This window comes from Garra rufa, chromosome 20, assembly GCF_049309525.1.
Source record: "Garra rufa chromosome 20, GarRuf1.0, whole genome shotgun sequence".
In the NCBI taxonomy this organism is placed as follows: Eukaryota; Metazoa; Chordata; class Actinopteri; order Cypriniformes; family Cyprinidae; genus Garra; species Garra rufa.
In genome coordinates, this window is record NC_133380.1 from 12632663 (window position 1) to 12644767 (window position 12105).

The 12105-nt window shown below is 34.1% G+C and overlaps 1 protein-coding gene across 1 annotated transcript in view; it reads right to left on the reverse strand.

The window, feature by feature from the left end:
- Nucleotides 1-12105, reverse strand: part of LOC141294069 (hyccin 2) — a 28115-nt gene that overhangs the window by 3999 nt on the left and 12011 nt on the right. The window contains exons 7-11 of the mRNA XM_073826150.1: nucleotides 9661-9776; nucleotides 9179-9274; nucleotides 8816-8932; nucleotides 7077-7164; nucleotides 5470-5620 (exon numbers count right to left, since the gene is read on the reverse strand). Of these exons, the coding sequence (XP_073682251.1) occupies nucleotides 5470-5620; nucleotides 7077-7164; nucleotides 8816-8932; nucleotides 9179-9274; nucleotides 9661-9776 (568 nt within the window). The remainder of the gene's footprint in view (nucleotides 1-5469; nucleotides 5621-7076; nucleotides 7165-8815; nucleotides 8933-9178; nucleotides 9275-9660; nucleotides 9777-12105) is intronic.

Here is a 12105-nt window from a genome sequence, read left to right on the forward strand (position 1 = left end):
CTGCGGTTACACTAAACTCCATTCGCTCCATTTGCTTCCATTCATACACATGAGAACGTGGGAGAAACTCAAACTCGGAGGGAAAATTGTTGGTGACCTCTGTTGAGATGATTCAAAGAATGTAAATACACTAAGTTTTAGGTAAGTTTTTTTTTTTCCTGAATACTTTTATTTAGTAAGTATGCATTAAAAAGTTGATCACAGTAAATACTCATATTAACGCTCTTTTGAACATTCTATTCATTAAATAATCCTGAAACAAAATGTCTCATGGTTTCCACAAAAACATTAGGTAGTCAAAATGCTTGCAGCATTGATAATAATAGGAAAAGTATGGAAGCCTGTTTCTGTCATTAAATAAAAAAAATAAAACAAGGCAGTTTGTGAGTTATCTTTCTTACAATTCTAACCTTTTCCTCACAATTGAGAGTTTACATCTTGCAATTCTGAGTTCTATTCTCAGAAATACATACTACAAACTCGCAATTCTAATTGTTTTCCTTTAGAATTCTGATAAACTCGCAATTGAGAAAAATAAAGTCAGAATTGCGAGAAAAAAAACTATTGACATCTGATTTCAGACTTTTTTCTCACAAATTGTAATTCATAATTCTGAGTTTCTATCTTGCAATTCTGATTTATATCTCGCAATTCTGACTTTTTTCCTGACAATTCTGACTTTTTTCTCAGAATTGTAAGATATAAACTCGCAACTGAGAGTTATAGTCCAAACTGATAATTGCAAGTTTACATCTCACAATTATGACTTCTTTTCCTTAAAATTTTGTGATATAAACTTGCTAGCTATAAAGTTAGAATCAATCACAATTCTGAGAAATTAAGTCAGAATTTTGAGATATAAACTCAGAATTGGATGATATAAACTCTGACTTCTTTTTTTTTCCACAAATGTGAGTTTCTAGTTAATATCTCGTAACTCTGACTTTTCTCTCACAATTCTGACTTTTTCTCAGAATTATGAGTTATGAACTCACAATTGAGTTATAAAGTCCAATTCTGAGCAGAAAAATGACAATATGTTTTAAGAATTGCAAGTTTATATCTCACAATATACTTGTATTTACGAGTTTATATCTTGCGATTCTGACTGAGTTCACATCTTACAATTCTCTATAACTCGCAACTGAAAGTTTATATCACACAGTTCAAAAAAAAGAAAGGAAAATGGTCAGAACTGCCAGTTTATATCTCACAATTCTGAGAAAAAAAATTTGAATTACGAGTTTGTATCACACAATTCTGAGATAGAAAGTCAGAATTGTGAGATAGAAAGTCAGAATTACCTTTTTATTTTATAGTCAGTGGTGGAAACAGGCTTCTATAATAAGTAATGTTTCTTGAGCAAATCAGCATATTAAAATAACTTAGACTGGCTGCAGAAAATGTAGCTTTGCCATCACAGAAATAAATTACACTTTAAAATATATTCAAACAGAACATTTAAAAAAAAAAAAAAAAAAAAAATTATATATATATATTTAATAAAAATATATAAGAATATTAATTGAAAAATACTTCAGAAATATTGCTGCCTCTCCTATGTTTTGATAAAATCATTGGCAAGTGCGAGAGAAAAAAATCTTTTGCACAGTAGTGTAGAAGTAATAGAAGTAAGAAATGCTGTGTTCACCTCAGAAGTTTGTATTTTCAAGTTTGGAAATCGCAAATTCAACAGAGTTTGGATTGGAATAAAATGGATGTGCTGGACAATTATAATTTTCCCTCCCTTTTTCACTTCCCAACAAAGCTTTCTAGCATTAATGCAACATAAGGAAGAGCAAAGGATACACATTAGATGTGTAATTGATGCACATGTTCACCGAGTAGTAAATCCTGTCAAACTTTAACACTATTATTCATTAATACAAGATATAATTAGATCCAATTACTTTGATCAAAAACAATAATAAAGCTTTAACCTGATAATTAAAAAAGTAACTGGTAATTATGACACGTTAGTGATATTCATGTGCACTCAATTTGTAAATACTGTAAGTTTAATCCACATGAACACACCCAAAACAATATTTGAATGAATCTGTATATTAAGTGTCTTGAGCTCAATGAACTGTAGAAATTTGTGAGAAAGGAAAAAAACGGGGAATATCCTTTTCTTTAGTTACATGCACTCCAAAATGAAAATGAATTACTCATCCTCATGTGGTTCCAAATCTGTAAGACATTCGTTCATCTTTAAATTAAGATATTTTTGACGAAATCCGAGAACTTTCTGACCCTGCATAGAAAGCAATGTAATTACCATGTAATTACCGCGTTACTATTTTTGTTTTCTTTGTGCACAAAAAGTATTCTCATCGCTTTATAAAATTAAGGTTAAACCACTGATTTCACATGGACTATTTTAACAATGTCTTTACTACCTTTCTGGACCTTGAATGTAGGGTTGCCACCCGTCCCTTAAAATACGGAATCGTCCCGTATTTGAGAATGAAATTGCGCGTCCCGTTTTGAATCAATACGGGACGGGTTTTGTCCCGTATTTTTTTATAATTTTTTTTAAAGCAGCGTCTCATGCAAATACTCACTGCGGTAAAGCCAGCCGCGGTTCAGAAAAACACGGTCAAGCCAGCCGCGATTGATTTTAACTATGCGCGCATATTACAGTGATTACGGTAGTTTCAGAAACAACGAGGAAACAACACAGAGAGAACGGGCTTGCAGAGCGCTTTTCATTTAGACGCCCAGGACTGAGAGATAATACTACAAAATGCTCGTGAATTTTTACTTACTTATTTATTTGCATTTCTGCTTTAATATCCGTTTTATTTATTGGTGTACTTGACGGTTCTTTTCTGAGAAATGAGACATTATTAGACTTTAGAGTCTAATAAGTAGAAAAAAAACAATGATCAGTTCTTATTCAGGACGGCCCATATTATATGCAAAACTCATATGAAACCTTTTTACTGCAGCATTTTTGAGATATGGGACATGATTACATTTTAACGGGGTATATAGACCCCATTTCTAAAAAGTAGAAAAAAAAACAATGATCAGTTCTTATTCAGGACGTCCCATATTATATACACAACTCATATGAACCCCCCCCGAATGCGTCCCTTATTTTTGGGTATTAAAAGTGGTAACCCTACTTGAATGTGTCAGTTATGTTGCTGTCTATGCAGGGTCAGAAAACTTTTGGATTTAATCAAAAATATCTTAATTTGTATTACAAAGATGAACGAAGGTCTTACAGGTTTAGAACAACATGAGGGTGAGTAATTAATGACAGAATTTTCATTTTTGGGTGAACTATCCCTTTAATAAAGCATTGCCTTGCAAGCACTGTAAATGTATCCTAAAACAAAACTGAACACAAATAAGGGGTTAAACACAAATGATCACAATACAAAACTAACATATGTAGAGCCACTAGTAACAGACAAAAGGAAGTGGGGTCTGTTTAATCTGTAGGCCAATGAACACGTTCTATGATGAAGAAGGGCAGGACTTGTGTATGTACTGTCTAATGGTGAGATGTTCCTGAGCCCTGCCTACCCCCTTGCAAGGTTAGGTGAATGGTGCACTTTATCCGCCCGCGTGCCACAGGCTTGTCGGGTCTCTCTGGGGGCGTGTATCGGCTGGGGGTGACGGAGGCGTAGAATTCAGTCGTGGTTGAGAAATCAAAACAATCTGAGGTGAAGACAGTGAGTGTACTGAACAAGATGCTGACAGAGGGAAAATTTCACACACAAAAATGGCCTTCGTTTCCTGATGCGTAAATGGATGCAATGGAGGGACTGATGAGGATGTTAATGTTCTCATTATAAAAGAAAATAAACAAATAAAAAAATGTTTTGGTCACACTTTAGTTTGGGGACCAATTCTTACTATTAACTACAACTTATGCCTCAGTAATTGCTGCTTATTAAAGAAATAGTGCACCTAAAAATTTTAATTCTGTCATTAATTACTCGCCCTCATGTTGTTCCAAACCTAAAAGACCTCTGTTAATCTTTGGAACACAAATTAAGATATTTTTGATGAAATCCGAGAGATTTCTGACCCTGCAAAGACAGCAATGCAACAACCATGTTTAAGGCTCAGAAAGGTAGTAAGGACATTGCTAAAATAGTCCATGTAACATCAGTGGTTCAACCATTATTTTATGAAGCTACGAGAATACTTTTTGTGTGCAAAGAAAACAAAAATATCGACTTCATTCAACAATTTCTTTTTTTTTTTAATGGCAGTCTTCAAAGTGCATTCACAAGTAGGCCCTTTCTGGGCTACCTTTCTGGGCCGTGAACTTGGTAGTTGTGTTGTTGTCTATGCAGGGTCAGAAAGCTGCCGGATATTACCAAAAAATATCTTAATTTGTGGTTTGAAGATGAGTGAAAGGTCATCTTACAGGTTTGAAATGACATAAGGGTGAGTAATTAAAGGAGATGTTCACTTCCAGAACAAAAATTTACAGATAATTTACTCACCCTCTTGCCATCCAATATGTTCATGTCTTTCTTTCTTCAGTCGATAAGAAATTACGTTTCTTGAGGAAAACATTTCAGGAATAAACTCTATATAGTGGACTTCAATGGTGCCTCCAAGTTTGAACATCCAAAATGCAGTTTAAATACAGCTTCAAATGGCTCTAAAAAGAAGGGTCTTATCTAGCAAAACGATCGGTCATTTTAAAAACAAATTGACAATTTATATACTTTTTAACTTCAAATGCTTATCATGTCTAGGTCTGCCTGAGCAGTTTTTTTCCGTGTCAATACAGGTAGGGTATTTTGAAAAACTCCCATCTCGTTTTCTTCCCCAACTTCAAATCAACCTACATCGCTGCAGATGTACCAACCCAGTGTTTACAGAGTGCAAAGAAGATTAAACGCCTTTTTATACTTAAAAAGGTAAAATAAAAAGGTAAAACAGCAAAATAGCATGATTTTGACACTGAAGAAGAAAATGAGATGGGAGTTTTTCGTCATACCCTAACTGTATTGACCCCGGATGACACAGACTACTCATGTGCATTGCAGTGACAAGACAGATGAGCATTTGAGGTTAAAAAGTATACAAATTGTCAAATTGTTTCAAAAATGACCGATTGTTTTGCTAGATAAGACCCTTCTTCCTTGGTTAGGATCGTTTAGAGCTATTTGAAGCTGCATTTAAACTGCATTTTGGAAGTTCAAACTTGGGGGCGCCATTGAAGTCCACTATATGAAGATAATTCCTGAAACGTTTTCCTCGAGAAACATAATTTCTTTATGACTGAAGAAAGAAAGACATGAACATATTGGATATGGACAAAGAATTATCTGTATTTTTTTTGTTCTGAAAGTGAATAACCCATTCATATTTGCTTTATAAGTACTAATAAAAACGCAATATGTTAGTAATATGCACGTAATAAGCAACTAGTTAATAGTGAGAATTGCTCCCAAGTGTTCTTGTCTGTGTGTGTGTGTATATCTCACGTACCCTCTCGTTTCCAGCGGAGGCGACGAATGGAGGCGGCGGTGACAGCTGCCTGTGAGACGCATCTCCCGGCAGGCGTGACTTCCACCTCCAGAAGGTTCCGCGAACCCTCCGGAGGACGGGACGGAAGTGAGCGACTAATTGCATTTGCCACCTGAGGATCAGAGGTCAATGACATGCAGTGAAATATCACATCTCCATTAAGAATTATAATTTAAATGTTGTTCTCAAAAGGCTTCATGAAACATGGAGGACGTAGGCTGGAAAAATCCAGACCCTAATCTATTAAGATTAAGGGTCTGGCATCGAGCAATGAAAAGGACCTAACTCGAGGGGCGGCACCAATCGTGCATTTGAAACTCTCACTGCACGCAATTGGATAACTCCACGACTACTCACAACAATACACGATGTGACGTATCCAGAGCGACGGTGAACATATAAGAGTGGATTTCAATGTTATAACATAAACAATGTGACAAGAATTAATAACTATTAATTACGACAGCCGAATCAACCTCATAAAACAATTAGGTCCGATCAAACTATTCATTAACTATCAACTAATATGTGGATGGACGCTAGCGTTTCATTCAGCAGCGAGACATATCGTCCTGTTCAAGTTAGGCTACTGTATTACTATTGAATACTTCAGTTTTTCGTTACAGTAAGTTTACCAAGTGACTCGTACCATTTGTAAATGAGATGGACCTCATCCACCACAATCCCGATCAGGTTGTCCTGGTAGACCTTGTTCGATAACATTTATCGCCACTTCTTTTTTAACAGCCAGGACTCGAGACTGCCGAATGCTATCTGGCATTGCCTGCTTCGGATCTGTTCCTCTTCGTGGTCGCCGCATACGCTTAACTACCAGCGGAGCTAACTGATAGATTAAACTCTTGCCATATCCAGTCGCAAAACAGCAAAAACGTCCTTCTTGCAAAGGAACGATTCGAGCGCGTTTTCTGTTCCTCTTTTAAATGAAAAGCCAAGTCTAACTCGGTCATTGTAGCGGCCAAAGCCGTTTCAAACAACTGGTTTTCATCTGTAGATCTCTTTCAATGTTTACTAAATGATTCCGGACGTCGCAGCGCTGTCGTCTTTAGCTTAGCTCGCCTCTGGCCCGCCTACATCAGATACACCGATTTGATTGGTTCCCAGAACTGCTTACGTATTGCAGTAACATGCATTATTGCTCGATGCCAGAGTGTCTTGGAGAGACAATTCAAATTGTGCTCTCGCGAGACCTCTGGATTTCCAGGGTATGGAGGACGTGTTCATGTAGCAAAAACCACAACTCCAACTTCACTGTTAGAGTACATATGAGTCCAAAAGTCTGAGACCACAATGAAAAGGTTTCCATTTTGGATTTTTTTAGCAAAAACAAAAACATCTGGCCATCTGTACAAAGTACTGAAACTGATATTTAGTGTAGAATCTTTAATATTTCTTCTTCATTTTATGTTGTAGTATTTTTTGCTTTAAAATAGTCAAAAACATTGTTTTTTTCTGTGTTTAAATGATTGACAAAAAGTTGCTTTTCAGTGTCTCAGACTTTCAGTACCCACTGTATTTTCCCCAAGTGTACTGTAACAAATGACTTTTACCAGTAATGGCTGGGCATGGAGGTCTAGCTGTGCTCGGTAGAGGATGTCGTCCAAAGCTTCCCTCCCCAGATCCCACTGCCCATTATAACTGTTGATGGGAGAGATTATCATCATGCAGATGAGATCATTAGCAAACCCTTAATTGAAAATGAACAGGATTTAAATATATAATACATTTTCTTTCTCTTACTAACGTAAAAAGTAATAGCTCAGAAATATACTACTAACTTTTTAACATCATAAATGTATTCACTGTCACTTTTTGTTGAATGTAATGCATTCTTGCTAAATAATTCAAAATAAAATCTTGATATTGATCTTAAATAATTACTGATAATTACTTATTATTCTAAATGTTGATAACAGTTGTGTTGCTTGATATTGTTGTGGAAACTGAATAGCATTTATTTAAAATACATAACTGTTTTAACATTATAAATGCATTCTCTGTCACTTTTGATTCAATGTAATGCATTCTTGCTGAATAATTAAAAAAACTTAATATTTGAATAATTTATAAAAGAAAGAATAATTATTGATAATTATTTATTATTATAAATGTTGAAAAAGTTTAGCTGCTTGATATTTTTGTGTAAACGGAACAGCATTTATTTAAAATATAAATCTTTTGTAACATTTTATTTATACATTAAAAATAAAATTGTAAATATTTTTTAATAAAAATGTTTTTTTGTTATAAATATTAAAATAATATAAAAAAAACCTAATAATTACTGATAATTACTTATTATATATGTTGAAGTTGAGCTTCTTTGATATTTTTGTGGAAACCAAAAGACATTTAAAATATAAGACTTTAATACTTTTGTAACATTATAAATGTATTCACTCTCACTTTTGATTGAATGTAATACATTCTTGCTGAATAAAAAAAAAAAAAAATAATAATAATAATAATAATAATAATAATGATAAATACATAATATTATTATAAATGTTGAAAACAGTTGAACCACTTAATATTTTTGTAGAAACTGAACAGCATTTATTTAAAATATAAAACTTTTGTAACACTATAAATGGAAAAAAAGATTTTTTTTAATTACTGATAATTTTTTATTAGTTTAAATGTTAAAAACAGCTGTGCTGCTTGATATTTTTGTAGAAATCAAACAGCATTTATTTAAAATATAACTTTCTGAATGTATTCACTGTCACTGTATCAAATTTAATGTATTCTTGCTGAAAAAAGAAAACAAATCACTTTGTTACTTATTATAAATAAAAAGGAAAAAAAATGATTTATTATAAATGTTGAAACAGTTGTGCTGCTTGATATTTTTGTGAAGAGCAAACAGCATTTATTTAAAATATAAAACTGTTAACTGTTATAAATGCATTCACCGTCACTTTTGATTGAATGTAATGCATTCTTGCTGAATAATTATAAAAAAATCTTAATATTTAAATACCAAAATTTGTGGTAAAAAAAACTAACCCCAAACTTTTCAACAGTTTTGTATGACATATTAAAACTTTTTATTTTTCTGACAAAATCCTCCATCAGGTTTTACTTGATGATACAGGTGTAGAGTTAGTTCTGGTGTCACATTTCTAAGAAACAACCAAAGCTATTTAAGTTTTTGCTTCAGTAAAAGTATGAAATGTTTCTATATTTTTGATTTAGAGGTTCATCTTTAGCATTCAGCAGTAATTATTAAACATCTGTATAAAAAAAAATATTATGGAACAAAAAAACAGTTAGATATTAAACTCACATTGCATGGTAAACAGCAGTCAGCATTTGCACCATAAACTCCGGCTCCAATCGCACACGGTTACAAGGCTCCTTCCACGACTTCTGCTGCTGCCGCGGGTAGCCGCTCACACACAGTCTGCATAACAAAAGAGATTCAGAGAGAATCTTTAATGACATGTTTATTTGGAGGTCTTTATGTTAATGCTATGACCCGCCACAGAAATCCTTTGCTCGCTCTCTCGAAATCAATATTCCATTTGATCCAATTAATCATTCCATCTCTGCCTGTACCAGCAAGAAATTTCAGAGAGAAAGAGAGAGAGAGAAAGGCCAAGACGTTCCCGGATCGTTAGTGGAAAATACAACTAATGCGCTCTCTTACCGTGTGCTCATTCTGCAAACCGATTGGTGGGACGTTGCAGGCATAAAGACCACGGCTGAGTTGTAGCAGAGCATTAAAAAAGACAGCACCTCAAACCTGCAGGAGACACACACACACGCTGCCGTTACATAACCCCCCTCTGACATCTGCATAATTTTACAACGACAAATCAGACAGTGGTACATTATGAGTCAGCGACTGTCACCGTGCATCTAGCCCGATGGAACGGCTAATAACAAATCACACTACATCTGCACGGATAGTGCTGCCATGAGGTTCCAGCAGAGGTTTAATGAAATAAAAATGCTGAGAAATCATTACAGCCCATTTCAACCTGCAGGAAAAAGTAACAGCTGAGTCATAGCAATAAAACGGTCCAGCGGGAGATAGTGTGATTAATCAAATGCCTAGAAATATTCCATATATTCTCTATGAGCAGGAATAAGTAGAAAACCTCAGTTTGCCAAAATAATAAAAATCACCTGTTCTGTGAGGTAAATGTCTCTCTCTGAGATAGCAGACCGCTGTATACCACCCGGATGAGGTCGTGCTGGTTCAGGGCTCCCTCGGTTAACGCCATGGACCCCAGGCTGGATGGCTGTGTTAAATGTATTCGGCTTTAGTTATTCATGCATGTAAGGCTCTAAGATAAAAGTAATTGAATATTCATGTCAGGAAAATAGCCTCATTGTATTACAGGCTTATTAGGTCTAATAGAAACCATTTTAAATTAGATTACTTAAGGAATGGGCCTTATTTGTGACCCTGGACCACAAAACCAGTCTTAAGTATGACAGGATTATTTGTAGCAATAGCCACAAATATATTGTATGGGTCAAAATGATCTATTTTTCTTTTATGCCAAATATATAAAGGATATTATGTAAAGATCATGTTCCACAAAGATATTTTGTAAATTTCCTATCGTAAATATATCAAAATTTAATTTTTGATTAAAAATATGCATTTCTAAGAACTTCATTTGGACAACTTTAAAAGCGATTTTCTCCATATCTTGATTTTTTGCACTTTTTCAAATAGTTGTGTCTTGGCCAAACGCTGTCCTATCCTAACAAACTATACATCAATGGAAAGCTTATTTATTCAGGTTTTAGATTATGTACATCAGTATCAAAAAAATAAATAAAAAAATACCCTTATGACTGGTTTTATGGTCCAGGGACATTTTAAACAAGTGTCAGATGGAGTTTATCTTGCTGAAAAAAACACCTTAAACCAGTCTCTAAACTGGTTTGCTTGGTTTATTGGTTAGTTTTGGAGGTTTTGGGTTTAGATGAACAGACTGGCCTATCAGCTAAACCAGATTAAACCAGCTTGGCAAGGCTGGGAAACCATCTTAAACCAAGATGAGACTAACCCTTAGGGCTGGGTTTTGACACAAATGTTAAGACTTGATTTGATTTTGATTCACAAGTTTGCGATTCGATTCCTGATATGATTCTATATCGATTATTTTGCATATATATTAGGTTCAGCACAACAAATTTTCTCAAGGAAAAAAATGATAAACTAATGCTGTAAAACATACATAAAAGGTGGTACTACATTACAATAATATTGATGGTTAAATTAACTGATTTGTTTACAAATGCTTAAATTACACTCAATTAAGTTTTTATAATAATAAAGTTACAACTACATAATTATATTTCTACTTCAATTCATTTTCTGAAATATAAACATTTAAATATTGACTGTCATAAAAAAATTTATTCAAACTAATTAAATACTGAAGAACAGAACAGTAAAAGTTCTAATGAATATGTTACATGGTGCATATCTTTAGTGAAATGCTCCTCTCTGGAGATATTTTTTCTATCTGACTAACAAGTTTATGATCACGATTATGTTTTTTCTGAGAAAAATGTGACAACACTGTTTACAAGCTGTAATATTTCCATGCTTAAAAACAGATAGAGCGATTGCATGAGACGGCATACTAATTTCAGTAAGCTGCACTTTCTTTTAACATACTTTTGAATGTTTATTCATATTTATTTCCGGCTGAAACTGGTATTAAAGTGGAGGAGATGATCAGTTCACGTGCACTTTGTGCTGCTGCTGCTTCTCTCAAACTAAAACGCAACAGCGATCTGTCACTCCACAATAAACACAGCCAAAACGTTATTTATTGTCTAAATACTGTAATAAAATGAACAGAATTGAAATCTGAGATTTTGTTTCATATCAAAAGTAACAAAGCACAAAGCTTATTGCGATTTATTGGATGGGAGGTGCGCTAAAAAGTTCCCTTCATTGACTGAAAACAGGCTAGACTAATCAATTTTTGGGATTTAGGAATCAATATTGTTTCGTGAAAGTGAGAATTGACTCAAATCGAGAAATCAAGATTGTTTGCCCAACTCTACTAACCCTTTAAATATTATGTTTCGGGTCAATTTGACCTGCATATTTCATGGCTAAAGGCAGCTGCACAGACCCTAAATCAAAAACCCTAAATTGTTTCTTAACTACCCTCTGAGAATATTTACATTTATGCATTTGCCAGGGGCTTTTTTTAATCAGAAAAAGACATACATTTGCATTGTTAGGTGTTGTTCAGTTAGGTAAAACTCAAACCCATGAACTTCGAGTTGCTAGCCCCATGCTTTACTATTTGTGACCCTGGAATACAAAACCAGTCATAAGGGTCCATTTCTTTCACTTTCCATTTATTGGAAATATTATTGGTTTGTTAGGATATGACAATATTTGGCCGAGATATAACTATGTGAAAATCTGGAATCTGAGGGTCCAAAAAAAAAATCTAAATATTGAGAAAATCACCTTTATTTTACCTTAGCAATCCATCCTACTAATAAAAAATTAAGTTTTGATATATTTATGGTAAGAATCTTAAAGGGATGGTTCGGAGTAGAATTGACTTCATTGCTATGCACTCCGAA